Below are 22,594 nucleotides of genomic sequence, written 5' to 3' on the forward strand. Positions count from 1 at the left end.
CAGCCATTTTGGCAGACTGAGAAAAAGGCGGCACGACGTAAACAGGATGTGACATCAAGGGTCACAAGTCACATTACCAAAATAAAACTAACAAAATAAAAGGTCCCACAAAAGAATATCAAAGAAAAGCATATATAAGTTAAAAATAACAGCAATAACAAAATTGTATGTTGCTGTGCATTGGCTCCCTGTAAACTCTAGAATCGAATTTAAAATCCTCCTCCTCACCTACAAAGCCATTAATGGCCAGGCACCATCGTACCTTGGAGAGCTTATAGTTCCCTATTTTCCCAATAGGACACTTCGCTCTCTAAATGCAGGCCAACTTGTGGTTCCCAGAGTTTGTAAGAGTAGAATGGGGGGCAGAGCCTTCAGCTATCAGGCTCCTCTCCTGTGGAACCAGCTCCCAGTGTGGGTTCAGGAGGCAGACCCCCTCTCTACCTTTAAGATCAGGCTTAAAACTGTCCTGTTTAGTAAAGCTTATAGTTAGGGCTGGCTCGGGTATGTCCTGACCCATCCCTTAGTTATGCTGCTATAGAGCTAGACTGCTGGGGGATTCCATGATTCACTGGGTGCTCTCTCTCTATTTCTGTCTCTCTCCCCCTCTCTCTCTTGATGACTTCATGCCATTAACTTTGTATTTTTTCTCTCCTGTAGTTTGTGCTTCTCCTCTCTCTCCCTCTCTCTGTCCTCATTCTGCAGGTCTCTCTGCCTCAGGAGCAGCAGGATCCAGATCCACCACTACTCATCATTACTATTAACCACTGTTACCTGTCACTATTATTGATAACACCATTACCGACACAGCTGTTCCTGGTCTCTCTCTCTCTCTCTCTTCTCTCCCCTCTCCTCCCCCTCCCCCTCTTTCTATCTTCTCCTAAACCCAACCGGTCGAGGCAGACGGCCGCCCACCCTGAGCCCGGTTCTGTTGGAGGTTTCTTCCTGTTAAAAGGGAGTTTTTCCTCCCCCCTGTCGCCAAGCGCTTGCTCTTTGTGGGAACTGTTGGGTTTATTCTGTAACAAAGTAAGGTCTTGACCTTACCCTGTAAAGTGCCTTGAGATAATGTATATTATGATTTGGCGCTATACAAATAAAATTGAATTGAATTGAATTGAAAATAAAGTGGATTTTTGGTGAAATGAAATGAAAAGAACCCATCAGTTACACATGCAAATAAAGGTTTAAATAACTATGGCAATCTTCAGCTTTCGTCCTTTCTAAAGTAGGCTACCTGTATTTTGATATGGTCTCTCTCTCTCTCTCTCTCTCTCTCTGTGCATGTGGTTGTCCTAGATACGCTGTCTCTCAGAGCTAGATCACATGAATTTGTTGTAACGTTATTAGATAGCATGGTAACATTAATAGTATTATTATTAATACTGATTTAATTAATCAATTTGACAGTATTTCCCATAATTCCTGTGCATGAGTTTTGTGCAGATGGAATTAATGGCCTGTCCCATGTAGACACCTGTCCCAAATATAGGTCAGTGGAATTCAGTGACTGAAGCAGATAAAAGCCCGAGCTATCAATTTAAGTTTTATGGTTCTTATTTTTTATGTATTTGTTTTTGAATTTCAAAACCAAGAATGTAACATGGTACTTGCACGACATGGCTTCAGTTTTTACAGATAATATTGTATGAAAAATAAGCAATAAAAATGAAGTGATTTTTCTTGAAAGTAAACCACTTACTTTCTCATTTTATGAGACCTGTTTTCTCTTGTTTATATTTTCTATTGCTCTTTAATAAGACAAAAATAGTTCTTATCAAGATACTCGATCGATAGAATAATTGGTAGAATACTCAATTATTAAATTAATCACCAGCTGCAGTCTGATGTCAAGTTACTGTTCCTGTATGTGAACTATGACGATGACTTCTGTTGTAGCAACGCTCCACACACAATGTTCACCGAGGATAACATTAGCTTGTTTAGGCTAATATGAGCTTGTTTAGGCTTTAGGCTTCCGTTAGCTTGTTTAGGCTGATGTTAGCTTGTATAGGCTAATGTTAGCTAATTTAGGCAACTGTTAGCTTGGTTAAGCTAATATTAGCTTGTTTAGGCTAATGTTACCTAATTTAGGCTACCGTTAGCTTGTTCAGGCTAATGTTAGCTTGTTCAGGCTAACATTAGCTTGTTCAGGCTAATATTAGCTTGTTCAGGCTAATGTTAGCTTGTTCAGGCTACCGTTAGCTTGTTCAGGCTAACATTAGCTTGTTCAGGCTAACGTGGCGACAGCTCATCATGTGAGCTGGGAGCTTATAACATTAGCAGCTACAGTCTCCACTGTTCAGTCTGTCAGAATATAACAGTGACTTTTAAATGAATATTTTCCCTCCATGACTCTGTCCCCTCGTCGGTCAGTTGAACTCCTGCTGTACACTGACTGTCAAGGGAGTAGGTTTGATTTTGACATTGGTGGGGACACAAAATTGTCCTCCTCAAAGTTTATGTTTTTTTGCATTTGCAATCATAATTTTGCATCATGTAGAGCTGATCAAACAAGCAAACAATCATAGTCAGAAAATTGTCATGTTTATAAGGCATATCTGAATATCTAAAGAGAATACGAGTAAATAAGAATTTAATGCATTCCACAAGTTATAGGTTGCAGCAACTAATGAAAGAAAAGGAGGCAACTGCAAAGAGTTCTCATCTTTACTCTGTAGTGTAGGGCTGTAGGGCTGTAGTGCAACTGTGCATCATACTGTCAATTAACATACTGTCCATCAATAACATTGGACATACATAAATACAATACAACATTGTAAATAAACATAAATGAAATGTACATGTGTTTTTCACTAATACTCAAATACAAGCAGATTAGTGTCCACTGGTTGTTCCTATTTGAAAGAACCAAACACATGCCTACGCCGGTCTGTAACAGAAACTCCTGGCAGATTACTGTCAGGTCAGTGTTTCCTGATGGACATGGCACACAGCAAGGCTGTTCAGTCTTACTTGTGTCATGGTGGTTCTGAGCCATGTTTTAAGTCTCCTAAGAGCACTGAAACTTCTTTCAGCCTCAGCTGATGAAACTGGGATGACTAAAAGCAGCCTGACAAGGGATTCAACTTGATCAAACAAGCCTCTCACTTCAACTGTCAAACCTCTCATTATGTCAGCCACAGATTTGAAAGTGTATTTGGACCTAAACATGGCTAGTTGGACCTTTAAACTGTCCCTGTTCAGCTCTGGGTATTGATCAACAATGTCCTTCACTTCTCCAGTCAGGAGAGTTTCTTCCAGCTTCTGCAGGACATCTAGATCTGGTTGGTTGAAACTCTCCTCAAACTGAATATGTACACTATCTAACATTTTATAGAACTGTTGGGGCACAGGTAGGAGTAATTTGGTTATTGGCTTATCATATTAATGATTATCAGTGATAATCACCAATATATATATAAATGTTTACTACAAGTAGTAACCTCGGGGCACCACCCTGTCACCAGGGACCAATGACCAAATTGATGGCTCAGAATACAGTCTCAGAAGGTTGGTTGAAGGGTAAATTCGAGCACTGACTGTTGTGAATCCAGCTGTTATCACAAATATAGTCACAATAATCACAGACAACGACGAGTTAAATTATAACAGGATTTATTAATAAGAGTAATAATTATTCAAAATAACATTACTTAATATTAAACCGATTATAATTCAACTATAATTAAAACAAACATTGGTTACTAACTAGATTACAGGCAAAACACATATGTACAACCGTGTGTGTGTGTGTGTGTGTGTGTGAGAGAGAGAGAGAGAGAGGATGTGACGAGGTCACGTGAGTGACGTGTCAGTAGGAACCAAGATGGCGGCAGAGTGAGGTACTCGCTAGAGCCAAGATGGCGGCTGGCCGCAGAGCGTGAATGGCGTGAACACGAGAACAAGGGGAGGGGCCTTGAGCTTTACGTGTATCACGCGACCACACTCTAGGGCCTGAATGAGAGAGGTGTAGATGAGGTGCGTGATTGGGAGGAAAGAGGGAGAATAGAGGTGAACAGAGGAAAGAGTCCACAAGAGATCGTCACCACAGTTAATAATCACCACAATATCACTACACAATAACGGAGCCAGAGAACCGGAGCTCGTCTGGTCGGATATTGGTCCTTTAACTAGTGATATTTGGCTTATTAAGCTGATCACAGTGAATGATCTAAAACAACAGGATCTGCAGCACTTATAAGTCAGATAGCACCAATACAGCACGCTACACTAACTGTGTCTCTGCCCAGACATCAGCCTCTTACTGTGAGCGGCTCCGGTCCTCCGGAGTCAGAACAGAAAGTCTCTGGGTCTCCACAGCTCGGTCCTCGGCTGGGAGCTCGGTCCTCGGCTGGAGCTCGGCGGCTCGTGTCTCGCTCTCCTGGCGGTGACAGTGATGAGTTCCTCGGCGGCAGCGGGAAGATCACAGATGAGGGACGGTGAACTTTGTTTGTCTTTAACAAAGTCGGTGCTCGTCCTCACAGGACCTGAAATCAGCTGATTGCACAGCGATCTACGTCGGATCCAAAAAGAAGAGAGACACAGCAGTCTGTGCACTCGGCCTGCGAGTTGGAGACTGTGACCTGGGCTTGAAGAAGTTCTGGAAAAAGGTCAGATGTTGCAGATTGCTCCCTTTCAGCAGCCGAGTCGCGGAGAGAGCTGGAGTAGCTCTCTACTGTAACTGGTGCACGGGAATTAAGCGCAGGAGGAGGGTCGCAGCGCAGCTTTTATTACCTGAGTGGCGTCACCGGGGATCCCTGCTGGGAATGCCTGGCCTCGGCCAATGCTGTTGCGGAGTTTTCTTTCCAAACTCCAATTTTACACCTAGGTGTGAATTGTGGGGGTGGTTTTGGCCCATAGCCTGGAGGGAAATGTAGTCCACTCCTTTGTTCTCCCCAGGAGGCATGGCTCGAGTCAGGCTTCAGGAGAAGCACGCAGGCCTCTCTTTTGTTCCCTTCAGGATGCATGGCTTGAGACTCAGGCTTTTGAGGAAATGTAGGCCTCTCCATTGTTCTTCTCAGAACTCATGGCTTGAGATCCCAACAGAACTCAGTTCTATAACAGTGCATTCACACCAAACGCGATGGACGCGATGAACGCCACAAGTTTCCATTCAAAGTCAATGTAAATGGCGCGATGACACGCGATGCTGCGTCGGGCGACACGATTCGGGCGATAGGAGCGAGAAATTTTTCAACTTCAAGCGATACACGTCCATCGCGTCCATCACTTGAAGTTGAAAAATTTGAACTTTTCAAGCGACATCGCGTGACGCTGTGCCGCGACATCCAATCAGCATTGATGTCCAAACCACGCCACCGATGTAGTTACGTCAGACGCACATTTCAAAAAATGGAGAAAATTATTGTGGCTGTCTGTGGATACCGTGGATGTATTATAAGACCTTATTCTTATAATACATCCATGGTGGATACACGGAGCTATACGACACAACGTCCCACTTTTACCGGGACAGAAACAAAAGAGATAATGCCTGGAAGAAGGTTAGCAAGGAGGTACAGCTGGACTGTGGACGTCTTAATTAAATCAGACGTCCACAACAGATAAAGCGCAGCTACGGTTGTTAACTCAGCCATGGTTGACGAGAGAAAGAAATAAAACAGCGGGATGTGAAGAAAATAGCGGGAGGGGGGTTGCGTCATCGCGCGATGGACGCGATGAAGCGATGATCACAAATGTGACACAAATGTGTCGAGCGACGCGATACTCGCGTTACGGGCGATGACATCGCGTCCATCGCGTTTGGTGTGAACGCACGGTAATGCTCCTCAGCTGACTTGGGAATGTGCTGGCTCACCTCACTAGTGTATCGTTTTGGTGGCTTTCTTTGGTGAGGAATCTGGATGGGTTCAATCCCAAGAGAGTCAACCATTGCCACTGCTTTCTCAAAAACCTTTTGCCATGTACAGTAGATCTGACACACTCTATGGCACTTCTCATCCCTGCAACAGTTTCAGTCCTTTTTTGCAGGGATATGCTCAGACACTCCAGCTCCTCTATCACTTCTAATGCTAGACAAAGTCCAAGTAGAGTTTTCCCTTTCTCAAACCTCTCTCGCAGACCATTTGCTCTCATGCCTGTGTTGGACCTACTTGATGCCATCTCCTCCAAGCTGGACAAAACACCCTCATACTGAGATAGCACTGCTCTGGTAGTCTTTCCTCTCACTGTCTGGGCTCTTAACCCAGACATGGGAATATTGAGCCTCAAGAGGACATCCTCAGCCATTTTTGCAATCTCAACTCCAGTAGTACCAGGGACCAAATACAAACTGATAAAAACCTCCTGTGGTACCAGGTCATGGTCCACATATCTCAAACAAATAGACTCTTGCTCTGTTCCTGAGACATCTTGTGTGCCATCAATAATTAGTGAGTACTGCAAAAGTGGTAGCAACTGGATGGACTGTGCAATGCTCCTGACAATACAGTTTCCTAGCATTTGCAAAATTTCATTTTGCACTTGAGGAGAGGTATAATCATGACAGCGAGCTAGCCAAGTACAGAGACGTGCATCATCCTTGGCTTTGAATTTCAAAAGCTGAAAAAGATTGCCATCTTGTGTCTCATGGCCTCTCAGTGCTATGCCCTGTCTGGCAAGGTACTGTATTGATCCCACAATACTTTTTAGGCAGTGCCTAGCATCCTCCTGTTGTTGTGCCCATGCACTTGAGAGTTGCGAATCTATTGGGCTTCCCTCTTGAGCACTAACCTCCATGGCATGATGGTGGGATTTACTATTTTGATGCAGCTGAAAACTGGCAAGTGCATTCTTCCAATTATTGAATCCCTTTGATGAAAAGGCAGGGTCTGCCTTTTTGGACAGTGTACTTTTCTTTCCAATGTATGTTTTCACACAGTGAAAACAAAGAACACCCTTGATGGAGGAGCTATAGTGCAGCCATGGATACTGCCTGCACCAACTCGCTTGAAAATTAAGGACCCTGTTTGGTAGCTGTTGAGCTGGAATGAAATTTGGGTCAGGTTGGTTGGGCTTGTCCAGGATATCCTCCTGATTACTGCCACTCTCCCTGCCACTCTCCCTGCTGCTCTCCCTGCTGTTCTCTCCAGGAGGATCAGTGTCTAAGAATAAACCACAATATAAATTTGACCACTATATAGCAACTACTGTAAACACATACACACTAGTAATATGACGGGGCCTCTTAGAACACCAGATTGTTATTCAGATCATCATCACACTAACATTTGTCACAGTGCTGAATCTCTTGACTAACATCTCCATCATTATTTAACCTCACATGTGTATTTCCAGCCTCTCTTTCAGCTTCTCCTCCCCCATCTCCTCCAGCTTCTCCTCTATCTCCTCCAGCTTATCCTCCTCTATCTCCTCCTGCCTCTCCTCCTCCATCTCCTCCAGCCACTCTGCTGTCTGTCACCTTACAAAAACATGTTGATGCATGACATGAACAGATAGATTAGGGATAGAATGATCATAGAGTTTGATGGTAAAGTCATTGCCTGAGGCTTTTACTTTCACACATTTTTTTATTATTTATTCTTCCCAAAATATGGATGTATAAAATCACATGAACATCTTATCTAGAATCTGAGGTTTTATTGTATTTTCCCCCAAAATGTTCTTTTTGGAGTTTTTATACAGTTGCTCTCTTCCACACAAATACATGAAAATAATAATTAATTAAAAATAACTTTAAAAAGTGTATCTCTTTGGCATTAAATGTAGTCTTTTATTCAATATCTGTATTGTTGAGCCTCTACAGTAGGCTATACCCTTGAAGTTACTTACACTTTGACTCCTAAAGAAGTCTCTTATATCCCGTTTTCTTTTCTTTGACATCCTTCAAATCCTATACCACGCACGCACGCACGCACGCAAACCGACACAACCACAAATGTACATGTAAATGACACCGCTGATATTAAAATCCGTTTAAGCTGACGTGACCCAGGCACAATATGCCAAACATGTTGACAACTCACGCTTCGCGGTTGCAAGTAACACGCACTGTCCGGCCCAACTAGCAGGTGACTTTTACAGGCAGATGTAGTGACAGTGGGGACAGCCAATCATATGTACGTAAGCGAGAAACCGGCAGCCAATCGAAGAGCGACATTTAGGTTAGAGGCGGGACTTCTAGCAGAGACCGACTGTTAACCCTTTGTGTGCCATAATCATTGATTAAACACTACGGACAGCGGTTGTATTGACAGGGACTACACTGTAGCAGCTGATTATTGGTAGGGACGTGTCCCGAGCGTCCCTATCCAATTCTACGCCCTTGACCTTGTGTAACTCCTTGGTTACTTGATCATACGCCCTGAGATGTTAGCTATGTGTGTGGCCTTATAATATTACATTTAATGTTTAATTGTCTGTAAACATAGATCCCCTTTGTTTGAAGAAGAATGTATTTTCCTGGTGACAGTGAATGCATCAGTAAAGTTTTACTAAGCTGCTAATTTTACATCATATAACCTGTTTGTTGGATTCCTCCTCTTCTTAGTCATCGACTGTTACATACCTGCATGTTATCATTGATGAGAATGAAAAAATTCAAAGTAACTTAAATTTCAGCTTATTATTGATCAAATAACCAAAAAGCATCATTCAAAAATCATTGTAATTTGACTGTTAAACCAATGAAATCACGGCAGGTGGGATTAAACGTTTGAGTTCAAAACTGAAACATAGAAGAAGAGACGAGTTTAAAACTAAAACATAGAAGAAGAGGCGAGTTTAAAACTAAAACATAGAAGAAGAGATGAGTTTAAAATAAACCAAAGTCAAAGGCTCAGGTCATGACATCTTTATCCTTAATATAATTGATCCAGTTCAACCTGAAATGATATTAGATAATTCTGTTGAACACACACACACACACACACACACATTTAGTGCAGAGGACTCACTTACAAGAAGTCATGTGACTTCCTGTAGCTGCTGAGGGGAGGAGCAGCTGAAAGTGTTCAGTGAGCTCAGACTCCATTTGAAGTGGACGGAGCAGAAGGAGGGAAACTGAAGGCTGAGGCAGGTGAGTGTTAACACAACATTATTATTATTTTACTGTCAAAGTCTCTGAGTCAGTTTGTCCCTGTGGACTGTGGAGGGAAGAAGAGTCACAGTGAACTTCTGTCCACACAGAGACACTGAGAGAAAAGGAGGAACAACATGAGGTGTGGTACTTCCTGTTCAACAGTTTGACTCCATGTCGTGATGAGCTGAATAATATGAAACCTACAACTGAGCCAAGAGAACTGAGCAGGGGGACTTTGTTATACTGTACACGTGTGTGTGTGTATGTGTGTGTATGTGTGTGTGTGTGTGTGTGTGTGTGTGTGTGTGTGTGTGTGTGTGTGTCTCTTGAGCAGCTTGTTTGTTCTGACTCTTGTGTGTGTGAGCTCACAGTCAGTGTTACTGGTTTCCCTCTCAGACTGACTGAAGTCCTGAAGATGAGTGATTGTGTGGAGGAAGAGGAGGACAGAGCAGAGTCTCCAGGACCCAGCTGTCTGTCTGTGAAGAGTCACCGGTCCAAACCTGAACCTCCAGACTTCAGTCCTGAACCTGGACCCTCAGACTCACAGTAAGAGACCTGCTACAAACCTGTGAACCTCCAAACTGTCTCTGTAACAGTGTTTAGTGTTGAGCTCCTGCAGTGATGTCACTTCCTGTAACAGCTGCCGTAGTTTTTTTATGATATAAACTTTATTCATAAACAAATCAAGATACAAACAAACAAGGCAGTTCAGCTTCTTCACAGGAAAAACTGAGGTTGAGCAGAAGCACATTAAATAAATAAAGTCAAAGTTTCAGAGAAAAAAAACAGAAGTACATGAAATGATTAAGAAGAAGATTCATTGAAATAAATCAAGAGAATAAACTAACTTCAGGGCTTTCTTATCATCCTTTATCAGCTTCAGAGACTTGCATAGTGATTTCAGTTCATTCAGCCAATGATTCATACATGGTTTGGTTTTAAAGTACCTGCATTTGTAAATGATCCTCTTGGACTGTGTCCAGCTCCACATGTCGCTCCAGAAAGACTGATCCACAGTGGAAGAATAAATGTTCCAACTTTCAGCCTCATTTTCACAGAACACACAGTTCTTCACATCAAGATTAAACCTCAGTCTTCACAACTTGTTTGTTGGGTAAATCTCATTTAAGATTTTAAAGTTCACCTCTTTCACTTCAGGAGGGAGAGGAAGTGAAATATATCTTCCCCTTATCACCTTCACCTCCTCAATCTCAAATCCACATCTTAATAAACGTCTCTCCAAGACCAAAGTACCTCAAAGTTTCCAGTATAAACTGATGTTCCACAGAATCAAATGCTTTGTAAAAATGTAGAAATAAAATAAACCCACTCTCTTGGATTATTTCACTACAATCAAGAAGGTCTAATACAGGCCTTGTGTTATTATGAACTGACCTTCCTTTCAAAAATCCTGACTGTGTTTCACTAATTATGGACCAAATACCTGTCTTCAGTCTCGCAGCAATAGCCCCTGAGAGTATTTTATAGTCAGTGTTCAACAAAGTGATTGGTCTGAAATGATCTAAACTTCTTTTGTCTTTACCTGATTTAGGAATCAGGCTGATTGTTTCATGCTTGACATCAGTTCATTCTTCTCTATCCACTCTTTAAATAATACATTTCTTAGATCTTTTCCAAAAGAGCTGATAAAACTGAGCTGTGAGCCATCTGTCCCTGGAGATTTGTAGGAAGCCATCTTCAGGATCGCTGAGTCCAAATCCTCAGTTTTTAACTCTGTCTCACACAAATCCCTGAAGGATCCTCAATACGTGGGATACCATCCTGGATTCTATCAAAGACGGGGACAGCATCACCTAAAGAGTGAAGTGAGGAGCACAGATCGGAGGAAAACGTCAACACTTCTTTCTCTAAACTCTCTGGTTCTTTGCATTGGACTCCATTTATCAGTAGACTTGTATTTGAGTTTCTCTGTTGTCTACTTTTCTCTAAGTGACTAAAACATGAGGAGTTTTTCTCACCTGCCTCCAGACATTTGGCTCCTGATCTTATAAAGGCACAAGACACAGACACTTTCAAGACACAGATCATCTCACTTGGTTTGTAACTCCAGTTTGTTTTTCTCCTGAAGGTTTAGATCTGTTTCATACAACACTGAGATATTTCTTGGAGAAATTTACTTTCATACTTTTTCCTCTTTAGTTTCTTACAAACATTTGTGGTAAATTCTCTAATTTTGAATTTAATAAATTCCAGTTTGCAAATATTACCTTCAGTTGAATCATTAATTTCAATATCCCTTATTATTTGTTTAATTTTATCACAATATCCTTCCTTATTTAACAAACTGGCATCAAACTTCCAATATTCTTTCTTTCTCATTTCTTTCCTTGTGGGTTCTAAGATAAAATCTACAAAACAATGATCTGACAAGGTGCTTTGGAAATTTTGGATTGTGAAGTGTAACTCAGAATATTATCACTGACCAACCAGTGATCATTTCTCTATTTGCTTCCTCCATGAGGCTTAAACCATGTGGGACTATTAACCCCCAATTTAAACTTCTATAAACATCAGTTAAATTATTACCTGCATAAAACTTTGAACAATGTCCTTACACTGCATTACTTACACTGGAGGGCACCTGTCAACCAACTCATTTGGAGCCATGTTCCAGTCTCCTGGTGAAGAAGTGTCATCTCTGCAGGCCCTCTGGCACTTTACCACGAGCTCTGTTGTCTGTAGCTTATGGCAGAAAATATGTCTCAGCAGATTTTGAGTTTGTTAAGACTGTGAATTTCTGCCACTGGTTTTGTTTTGCATTGCAATTAATTATTTTTTTAAAAAGTGAATTCAACTCATAAGATGTTCAAGAAGTGTTAATGAAATGTGAATAAACAATTCAAACTTGGAAATAAATCAAATTTCACAATGACTCTGTCATCAGATAACACCATTACCTAGACAGTTGTTCCTGGTCTCTGTCTCTCTTTTCTCCTCTCTCCTCCCCCCACCCTCCCTTTTTTATCTTCTCCTAAACCCAACCGGTCGAGGCAGACCCCCCCACCCTGAGCCTGGTTCTGTTGGAGGTTTCTTCCTGTTAAAAGGGAGTTTTTCCTCCCCCCTGTCGCCAAGCGCTGCTCTTTGTGGGAACTGTTGGGTTTTTCTCTGTAACAAAGTAAGATCTTGACCTTACCCTGTAAAGTGCCTTTGAATTGAATTGAATCAGAGAATTGATCAGTGATTGATTTGATATGAATAACAACATGTTTGTGTTTGCAGAGGTCAGAACCACAAACTGAGAGCAGAGTCTCCAGGATCCAACTGTCTGTCTGTGAAGAGTGACTGGTCCAAAGATGATCCTCCACACTTCAGTCCTGAACCTGGACCCTCAGACTCACAGTAAGAGAAAGTTTCTACTGTAAACTGAGATGAAGATGATTCAGTTATTAAACATACTTGACTGGGACATGTTAGTAAGGAAGAAATGTCTTCACAGAGGGAGGAAGAGGAGTGGTGTCTCTGTGGAGGAGCAGCTGTCCTGCTGTGCTCTGTGTCAGGACGTCCTGAAGGATCCAGTCTCTACCAGCTGTGGACACTTGTTCTGCAGACAGTGCTTCACCTCATACTGGGACCAGTCTGGGTCTTCAGGAGACCCCTCCTGTCCCCAGTGTGGACAAAGACCCAGAACCAGACCTGGACTGGAGGCAGCCAGTCAAACCAGTACTGTACAAAGTGAGACTGAACATGTGTCTGCTGATGTCTTCATGTCTGAAACCAGGACCTGTTGTTTTCTCCAGTGTCAGTTGTTCTATCACACAGCACTGACATTTCAGATGATTCTAAAAAGCACAACATTAAAAAGCTTTTCTTTGCTGCTCTTTAGTTTTTCTGTAGCTGATGAAAATAATCAGCAGATTCTCAGATTCTCTGTCTTCAGTCTGACATTGTCTCTTCTCTTTCAGCAGATAGTGGTCTGCAGGAGGTTTTAGATCAACATAAGATCAGTCTGAGGAGCAGATGTGAACGTGTGACTGAAGGAAGTGATGGAACAGGAAGTGGAACCCTCCTCAACAGGATCTATACTGAGCTCTACATCATAGAGGGACAGAGTGAAGAGGTTAATACCCAACATGAGGTGAGGCAGCTGGAGACAGCTTCCAAGATGAAGACCCTCCATGACACTCCAATCAAGTGCCACGACATCTTTAAAGCCTTACCTGACCAACAGAGACACATCAGAGTGGTTCTGACCAATGGCGTCGCTGGCATTGGAAAAACCTTCTCAGTGCAGAAGTTCAGTCTGGACTGGGCAGAGGGCTTGGAGAACCAAGATGTCAGTCTGCTGGTTCTGCTTTCGTTCAGGGAGCTGAACCTGATCAGAGAGCAGCAGTACAGTCTTCTCAGGCTGCTCCATGTTTTCCATCCAACATTACAGAAGGTCACAGCAGAGCAGCTGGCTGTCTGTAAAGTTCTGTTCATCTTGGACGGCCTGGATGAAAGCAGACTTTCACTGGATTTCACCAACAGGGAGGTTGTGTCTGATGTCACACAGACATCGTCAGTCAACCTGCTGCTGACAAACCTCATCCAGGGGAACCTGCTTCCCTCGGCTCTGGTCTGGATCACTTCCAGACCTGCAGCAGCCAATCAGATCCCTCCTACATGTGTTGACAGAGTAACAGAGGTACGAGGCTTCACTGACGCCCAGAAGGAGGAGTACTTCAGGAGGAGATCCAGTGATGAAGAGCTGTCCAACAGAACCATCTCACACATCAAGAAGTCCAGGAGCCTCCACATCATGTGTCAAGTCCCAGTCTTCTGCTGGATCACTGCTACAGTTCTGGAGCACATGTTGACTACAGAGCAGAGAGGAGAGCTGCCCCAGACCCTGACTGACCTGTTCTCACACTTCCTGCTGGTTCAGACAAAGAGGAAGAAGCTCAAGTATGATGAGGGACACGAGACGAATCCACAGGAGCTGATGGAGGCTGAGAGGGAAGTTCTTCTGAAGCTGGGGAGGCTGGCGTTTGAACATCTGGAGAAAGGAAACATCCTGTTCTACCAAGAAGACCTGGAGCAGTGTGGTCTGGATGTCACAGAGGCCTCGGTGTACTCAGGACTCTGTACTGAGATCTTCAAAAGAGAGAGTGTGATCTTCCAGAAAACAGTCTACTGCTTTGTTCATCTGAGCATTCAGGAGTTTCTGGCTGCAGTCTACATGTTCCACTGTTACACCAACAGGAACACAGAGGTCCTGGAGAACTTCCTGGGAAAACAACATGTTAATTTAACCCTGGATGTCTTCCTGAGGGCAGCCATGGTGAAATCCCTCAGAAGTAACAATGGTCACCTGGACCTGTTTGTTCGCTTCCTTCATGGCCTCTCTCTGGAGTCCAACCAGAGACTCTTAGGAGGTCTGCTGGGTCAGACAGAGAACAGTCCAGAAACCATCCAGAGAGCCATCAACAACCTGAAGGAGATGAACAGTGATGAAATCTCTCCTGACAGAAGCATCAACATCTTCCACTGTCTGATGGAGATGAAGGACCATTCAGTTCATCAGGAGATCCAAGAGTTCCTGAAGTCAAAGACCAGATCAAAGCAGAGACTCTCTAAGATCCACTGCTCAGCTCTGGCCTACATGCTGCAGATGTCAGAGGAGGTTCTGGATGAGTTGGACCTGGACAAGTACAACACATCACAGGAGGGACAACGGAGACTGATCCCAGTTGTGAGGAACTGCAGGAAGGCTCGGTGAGTCCAGACATGATGTTTATGTTTATTTGTAATAATTGTTGGATGCTTCATTGATGTGTTAATGTTCTGTGTTGTTTTTAATCTTTTTGGTTTAATTCAAACCTGATGAAACTAATTAAAGCAGCTCCACTGATCTTACACCTCAGTGTGTGTTTCCAGGTGTTTCCAGGTGTTGGGGAGGACACCTGCATATGAGAAAACAGTAGTATTAAACCTTTAGTGTCTCCAGCTGTGCAGTCTGATAATTGTCCTCAAGTGATGTCACCTGAGTCAGTGTGGGCGGAGTCTGAAGAGGACACCAGACCTCTGTAGCCCCCCCTCATCTCTGCTGCATAACACACCTTAATCTAACATCTTAGGGTTGGTGGTTGAGGTGCATTGTGGGTAATGTAGGCAGCAGGTTTTTGTGAGGAAGAAGAATGTGTGAATGAAAAAAGAAGATGTCTCTGGTTCAGCTTTGTTGAAACTGTCCATTGTGACAGTGTTACAGGAGAGCAGTGATGAATCTGTGGAAGTCTGTGTTCAGCACTCATGAGGTTTCTATGACAACAGTCATCAGTGTTTGACAGTGAACAGTGAATGCAGTGAAGCTCTAATGAGCAGGTTCTAGCAGGTGTTTAGTAAAGTTTGTATAAGACCTGAATCATTTTCCACAGATGACTGAAGTCATGACGAGCATGGAGGATGTTCGGGGATGCCAAGAGTGGAGATGTAAACCCCTGAGTGTATTGACCTGATCAAGGCTGAGCTTTATTGATTATTGAACTTTTCATGTTGAAGAGTGAACTTGTGTTTTTTCAAGTGTCATGGTGGAGCTTTAAAGTCTTTCCATAGATTGTGTTGAATGAGACAGAAAGTCCCAGGTGTTTTCTCTCTTGTTGCTGTAGAGGAGAGTCGTATCAGGAAATGTTCAGCTTCAGCCAAGAACACAGGTGTGAATCTATCAGAGCAGAATGGGAGGATTCAGTCTTCTTCTACACACCAGAGCTCAGTGTCATGTTTCTGTGAGGACCTTCTGTGAAAACCAGGCAGCAAACAGAGATTAGATTGAACTGTTGACTGAGTTGACCTCAGGAGAAATGTTCTGGAGTAGGGATGCCACGGTGTGGAAATGTTCCCACCGGACATTAAGACATGTGTGGGCTCAGTATCTGTAGATTAGACCTCAGTGTTTCCCACACACTGATTTATCTGTGACAGGCCACCACCACATCAACACACAAAAATCATGGGTGGACTGTGGTCAGACTCCCTCTCTGTGTGTCTTTCAGGGTGAGTATGAGAGCGCGCTGTGAGCACGTGCAGGGACTGGCCTCACTGACCAATCACGACAGGCTTTGTAATCGACCCTCACCCACCAGACCTGAGTGGGTGAGGGTCATTATGTGTTTGACTCAATGTGAAGCAGTGGAGCTGGACACCAAGCTCTCCTCCATGGTCTTGTGGGTCGACTCTCCTCTTATCACGTGATCAGACTCTGCTGCTCTGTGATTGGACTCTCCTCTGCTGCTGCACGGAGCAGACGCTTCCTGGTTGTAACTGTAGAGTCCACTAAGTGTTGATCACAAGTGTTTTACTGAGGACAGTTTGTTCATGGATCAACGTGGGCGCTGCCACTGATTCACCACAATGAGCCGGATGTGTTTTATGCAGTGGTGTGTGTTGACTTCTACAGAGAGGCAGCAGAGCCAAGCAATCTGGAGTCAGTTTAAAAACAGTGGAGAATAAAACTGTTTTTCACAACAAGATTCTGACTCTGGATCAAATCATATGATGGAAGCAGAAATGTAACATCATTTTCCCTCCTTCATCTGCACAACAAAGATTCCCATGAAACTCTGCAGGTCTGAGAGAGAGTGATGAGAATTATTGTTTCATGTCAAACACAATCAGATCAGATGAGCTGAGCCACAGATGTGAAGAGCAGATGTTCATCACATCATCATCTTTTCTCATCAGATGCATTTTAACTTCAGTGTCTTTTATTACAAACTGTCTGATTTTATTCTAACACATTTTATATTTTCTCTCATCACAGACTTGTTGGTTATGGACTCTCAGAGACTCACTGTGAAGTCGTGTCCTCAGCTCTGAAGTCCAACCCCTCCCATCTGAGACACCTGGACCTGAGTAGAAACTGGGACCTGAAGGATTCAGGAGTGAAGCTGCTGTGTGCTGGACTGGAGAGTCCAAACTGTAGACTGGAGACTCTGAGGTCAGTTCACTGACTGGAGCTGTGCTCAGCTCATATTAAATGTGGCTAGTATAGCTAGCTGCTAGTTGTTGGGCAGCAGCCCTGTGCTTGTGTTAGCTGCTGTTTGTCTTTGTGTGTTATTAACAGCTGGGACTGGTGATCTCCAGGTAAAATGAAGGGTCCCACTCGGCCCCTGGATGAGAGCAGTCACAGTGTTTGTGATTCAGAGCAGCAGAGAATTGACAGAGTTTGATGTTAAAATCAGAAAGTTGATGAGAATCAAACTGCAACAGTCTCACAGATCTTCTGCTGCTGCTGCTGATATTGAATTGATGATATTGAATTCTTCCAAAAAGAGTGGACAACTTTTTCTGAAGCAAACAACCTGCCCGGCATCTCTCCTTGTGTTCTCTGGGAGATGGTAAAGGCTGTAATACGAGGCATAATAATTTCATACTCATCACACAAGAAAAAAAAAAAGAAAAAAGCACTTGAGATAGAACTAGATCAGAAAATTAAAACCTTGGAAGCAGCTCATGCCGCCTCTCAAGAGGAACACCTGTTGAATGAGTTGAGAAAATCTAAAATGAAACTAAAAGAATTAGTTTTCGCAAACCAATTAAAACAGAACAAATAAAAGAGAAAATCTCCTCAGTTACGGACTCCACTGGGAAAACAACTCAGGTCCCAGGGGAGATAAATAAAACTTTCAGGAATTTATATAAAAACTTATATTTATCCAACACTAACCCATCAAACTCTGAAATAGAGGAGTTTTTGAGCAATATCGATCTGCCAAAACTAAACAAAGAGCAAATTATGGCTCTGGAGTCACTTCTCTCAATTGCAGAACTCCACGATGCCCTCCAACATAACAGAAAAGGCCCAGCTCCAGATGGCTTTCCAGCAGAATTCTACAAAACATTCTGGCCTACGCTGGCATCAGTATTTCATAGAATGGTTACAGAAATTACTGAAACCACCAGACTTCCTCCAAATGTGAATAGTGCAAATATTAATCTCCTCCTTAAACCAGACAAAGACCCTGCACTTCCATCTAGTTATCGTCCAATATCACTCATAAATGCAATCTTAAAATCATCAGCAAGGCGCTAGCTAGTAGAATTGAAAAAGTAACACCTTACATAATAGATCCAGATCAAAATGGGTTAATTTAAGGCCGTCCACTGACAACACACAGAGACTAATTGACCTAATAGACTTCTGCAACATACAAATTAAGAAAGCTATATTTGTCTCACTGGATGCAGAAAAGGCTTTCGACAGGGTCAACTGGAAATTTCTTTTTGCAACCTTACAGAAATTCAGATTCAGTGATAACTTCTTATCTTGGATTAAAACATTATACAGCTCACCTAGCACATGCGTCAAAACAAATGATCAAACTTGAAAGAGGCAGCAGACAAGGTTGTCCACTCTCTCCCTCTTTGTTTGCCATATTTCTAGCTACCACTGGCAGCTGCAATTTGGCAAAATAATAATATTAAAGGGATTCAATCAGCAAATTTGATTCATAAAATTAGCCTTTACGCTGGCGATGTATTACTTTTTCTTCAAGACGCACATGCCTCTCTTTCTGAGACTATAACACTCATAGATAAATTCTCATCCATCTCAGACTACTCTATTAATTGGAACAAATTGACTGTCCTTCCCATAGCTTTTGACCTCCAGTTCAACCCAACTATTCCACTGCAATCTGGTGCAAACATCGGATACCTTGGCATCAACATTTCCACCAAGGTATCACACCTGACCCATTTAAATCACATTCCCCCACTTAAAAAAATAGAAGATAACCTCACTCGGTGGAGTACTCAGCCCATATCACTTATGGGAAGAGTAGAAACAAACAAAATGATGATTTTGCCAAAAATCAACTACATTTTCTCAAAGGTCCTGACCCATCCTCCCAAGGTTTGGTACAAATCACTGAACTCCATAATATCCAAATTTTTATGGAAATCTAAGCCACCACAAATAAGCCTTAAAACCTTACAAAAACCCCCAAATCGAGGTGGTCTGGAGCTTCCAAATTTCTACAATTACTTTCTTGCCAATAGACTACAATATATCCCTAAATGGACTACACAAAGTCAAATTAACCATCCTTGGCTGGACATTGAACAAACTTTCTGTAACACCATCCAAATCCAAGACCTGCCATTTATTAGCCCCATCATCAAACAATATCCCTGCTTTAAGAGCATCAATATCAGCACATCACTGATGGCCTGGTTGGAATTTCTTTAAATGAATGAGTCTTCACTGGTCCTGTGCAAACTCTCACCCATCTGGAACAATCCTGACATCCTGCAAAATAAAAAAAAACTATAAACTTTACAACATGGTATAGTAAGGGAATAAGATAATTAGAACATATTCTCCAAGACAATCATATGATCCCATTTGACAAAATGTTAGAACTTTACAGCATTGACAAAAACAGATACGTTGAATATATTCAGTTTAAATCCATCATTCAAGCTAGGTTTAACCTCAAGCAATTAGACCTATAACTCCCACCAACAATAGCAAACTTTTTAAAACCTCCGTTCCAAAAACTACTCTCTAGAATGTATGTAAGTTTAGCCGAATCAGAGACAACTCTCTCACTCCCCACTTTCAAATGGAAAAAAGACTTACTCATCAACCCAGATTCCAATTTCTGGATACAAATTTGCTCAAACACCTTCAGCATGACTCAAAACTCCAACCTGCAGCTGATACAGTACAAAATTCTCCACAGAGCACACTACACAGGACAAAGGATGTTCCAGATGGGTATCAGAAATACTAACAGATGTATTAGCTGCAAGAATGACGCACCAGATAACTATCTGCATGCTTTTTAGCACTGCACACGGGTCAGCAATTTTTTGGCAGAGGATTTGTGAAGACCTATCGACGCACCTCGGACATCCCATCCCTGTCTCCCCCTCACTTTGCCTGTTTGGTGACCTCACTAACATTAATATGGACACAAAAAAAATCTCACATGCTTCTCAGTCCTAACCATGGCCAAGAAAACAATCCTCCTGAACTGGAAGTCAAAATAGAACTTAAACATAACGCAGATCATGTTTCCATGATCTAATAGTAATCTAATGTCTGCCTGTAAAGAAAATCAATTAACAGAATTTGAACACATCTGGACTCCAATAATTAGTCTGATTACGTAGTGTCGTTGGGGGTGGCGGGGCTCTGGTCGACCTGCTTGGCCGGAGCGGCTCCCTGTTCATCGATGGGTCTGGATGACTGGGGTCTCGCCATGCGCGGTGGGTCTGTGCCCCTCCAGCTTGCGCCTGCGGGGGTCGTGCCTGAAGGCATCTCTGGGCACCCCGGTTCGGGCTCCCGGCTGGCTGGGCGTGGCAGGTATGGGGAACATATTGGGGCCAGTCGGGGATCTGGCCCCACTGGGGGGGTGCATGCCTCGCCTGCCCTTGTTGCTCCCCTGTACCACACACCACATTCCACATGACACTAGGGCTCTGAGGGGTGGTACGGGGATGAGGCAGGTTGAGGGGCAGGACTGCCCACTGGCCCTGCTATTGTTGTCGTGCTGCTCCTCAATTTTAATTGCACATTAGATATCACACGACACTAGGGCCTTGGGGGGCGGGATGGGGCAGGTGAGACTCTGCTGTCTGCCAGCGGTGGAGTACCCATGCCCCGTCTGCTCCCTCAATTTTAATACACCTTAGTCATCCACACGGCCCACAAGCCATATGACACTAGGGCTTTGGGAGTAGGGAAGGGCAGGTAGGACCCAACCGCCTGCTAGCGGTGCCATGCCCTGACCGCTCCCCCAATTTTAATGCCCTATAGTCACCCACACACCAACTCACTCACGCACTCATACGCAACCAACACATACACACTTTGCACCAAGACCAGAGGCAGGGTGGGGCGAGGGTGGGTCGAGGAACCCCCTGTCTATCTGTCCCTGTGGACTGTGCGGGGAGCCTGCCATGTGGGGAGCTGGGCCACGCTGCGATGGTCTGGGGCTCTGACGGGTAATCCGGGAATTTCTGGGATGCTCTGGGCCCTACCTGCGAATTTGGGGGATTGGGTTTGGGGCTGGGCGGGGAGGCCTGCTGTTCTCTATCTACCCGGGCTTGACTTCCCGGCGGAGGGGTGGGGACTCCATCCGCCCTCCTTCCCCCATTTGTCCAGCAGGATCACTGGGGCCGGAATACCGGGCCACTGCGGTGGGCTGGGGTCTTTCCTGCTGGGGGGGCTGGGAGGTTGGGACCTCTCCGGTGCGTGGCGGGCTCTCCGCTGGGGGTGTGGGCGTTGATCAACCTGTGTTCACATCAACAACTGTATGAATGTTGTGCTGACATTTGGATGATGTGTGTAGAAGGCTGACATGATGAAGATCCACAATAACAGAAGGACAAAGTCACTCTACTCATTTTAGACAAAGATCATTGATCAGGAAAAATCTGATTGATTATCAGTCATTGATCTACATCTTTGATTCTTTATTCAGATTGTGGGGCTGCAGTTTGTCAGAGATCAGCTGTTCTTCTCTGGGCTCAGCTCTGAAGTCCAACCCCTCCCATCTGAGAGAACTGGACCTGGGCTACAACCTGAACCTGCAGGATCAAGGAGTGAAGGGTCTGTGTGGTTTTCTGCAGAGTCCAGACTGTAGACTGGAGACTCTGAGGTCAGTTCACTGTTGTAGATCTTATATCTTGAATCCACAGCTAATGAAGCTTCACACACAAGTTGAATCCATTGACTGTGAATGAATGAATGACATTGTAAATAGTTGTTGTCTCATGTTTCCAGTTGTTCTTCTCTCAGACTGAGAATGATTCTTCAGTTTCAGCTCATTTCACTCACTGGTCATGAATAATGTCTGTTCACTTCAGTTCAACCTTCACAGCTCACACACTCGTATTTCTCTCAGTCAGAGGACTCATGTTTTCTAAATCCACTGTAGAAAATGTCCAGTGTTAGTTGTTCAAGTCAATTCATTTTTATCACAACATACAGAAGATCCTCACAACTAATATTTGTCCAAAGAAAGTGAAGAAACAATCATCTTTTTTTCAGTAGATTTCAGTGAAGTGTCAGGACTAATGTCTGTTTGATCAAACTGTGTGTGTGTGTTTTCATCTGTAACACAACACACACAACTGTTGTGTTGACAATGTTGTGTTGTACTGACATGATGATGATCCACAATAACAGCAGGACAAAGTCACTCTACTCATTTTAGACAAAGATCATTGATCAGGACAAATCTGATTGATTATCAATCATTGATCTACATCTTTGATTCTTTATTCAGATTGGAGAACTGCAGGTTGTCAGAGATCAGCTGTTCTTCTCTGGTCTCAGCTCTGAAGTCCAACCCCTCCCATCTGAGAGAACTGGACCTGAGACTCAACAACCTGCAGGATTCAGCCCTGAAGGATCTCCGTGGTCTCGTGGAGAGTCCAGACTGTAGACTGGAGACTCTGAGGTCAGTAGAGGGGCGGAGTCAGTCCATGCTGCTCTCAGCAGTATTGTACTAAACACAGTTAGTATCAGAGCAAAGATCCAGTGTTTCCTGTGAACCTCCAACCTCCTCAGTGGCTGCTTTCCTCAGTGAAGCTGTGAGAGGAGAACGG

The 22,594-nt window shown here is 43.5% G+C and overlaps 2 protein-coding genes across 10 annotated transcripts in view; one reads left to right on the forward strand and one right to left on the reverse strand.

Annotated features, from left to right (window-relative positions):
* Nucleotides 1–22,594, forward strand: part of LOC139612045 (NACHT, LRR and PYD domains-containing protein 12-like) — a 606,901-nt gene that overhangs the window by 416,876 nt on the left and 167,431 nt on the right. For all 4 annotated transcript variants that reach the window (XM_071467168.1, XM_071467170.1, XM_071467169.1 and 1 more), the window contains one exon: nt 21,466–21,642. In XM_071467168.1, the coding sequence (XP_071323269.1) occupies nt 21,466–21,642 (177 nt within the window). The remainder of the gene's footprint in view (nt 1–21,465; nt 21,643–22,594) is intronic.
* LOC139612048 (protein NLRC3-like) overlaps nt 1–22,594 on the reverse strand; it is a 133,223-nt gene that overhangs the window by 28,456 nt on the left and 82,173 nt on the right. The window lies entirely within an intron of this gene.

Source organism: Trachinotus anak, unplaced genomic scaffold, assembly GCF_046630095.1.
Source record: "Trachinotus anak isolate AG129_WGS33_773 ecotype Australia unplaced genomic scaffold, CSIRO_AGI_Tana_v1 ptg000030c, whole genome shotgun sequence".
Taxonomy (NCBI): domain Eukaryota; kingdom Metazoa; phylum Chordata; class Actinopteri; order Carangiformes; family Carangidae; genus Trachinotus; species Trachinotus anak.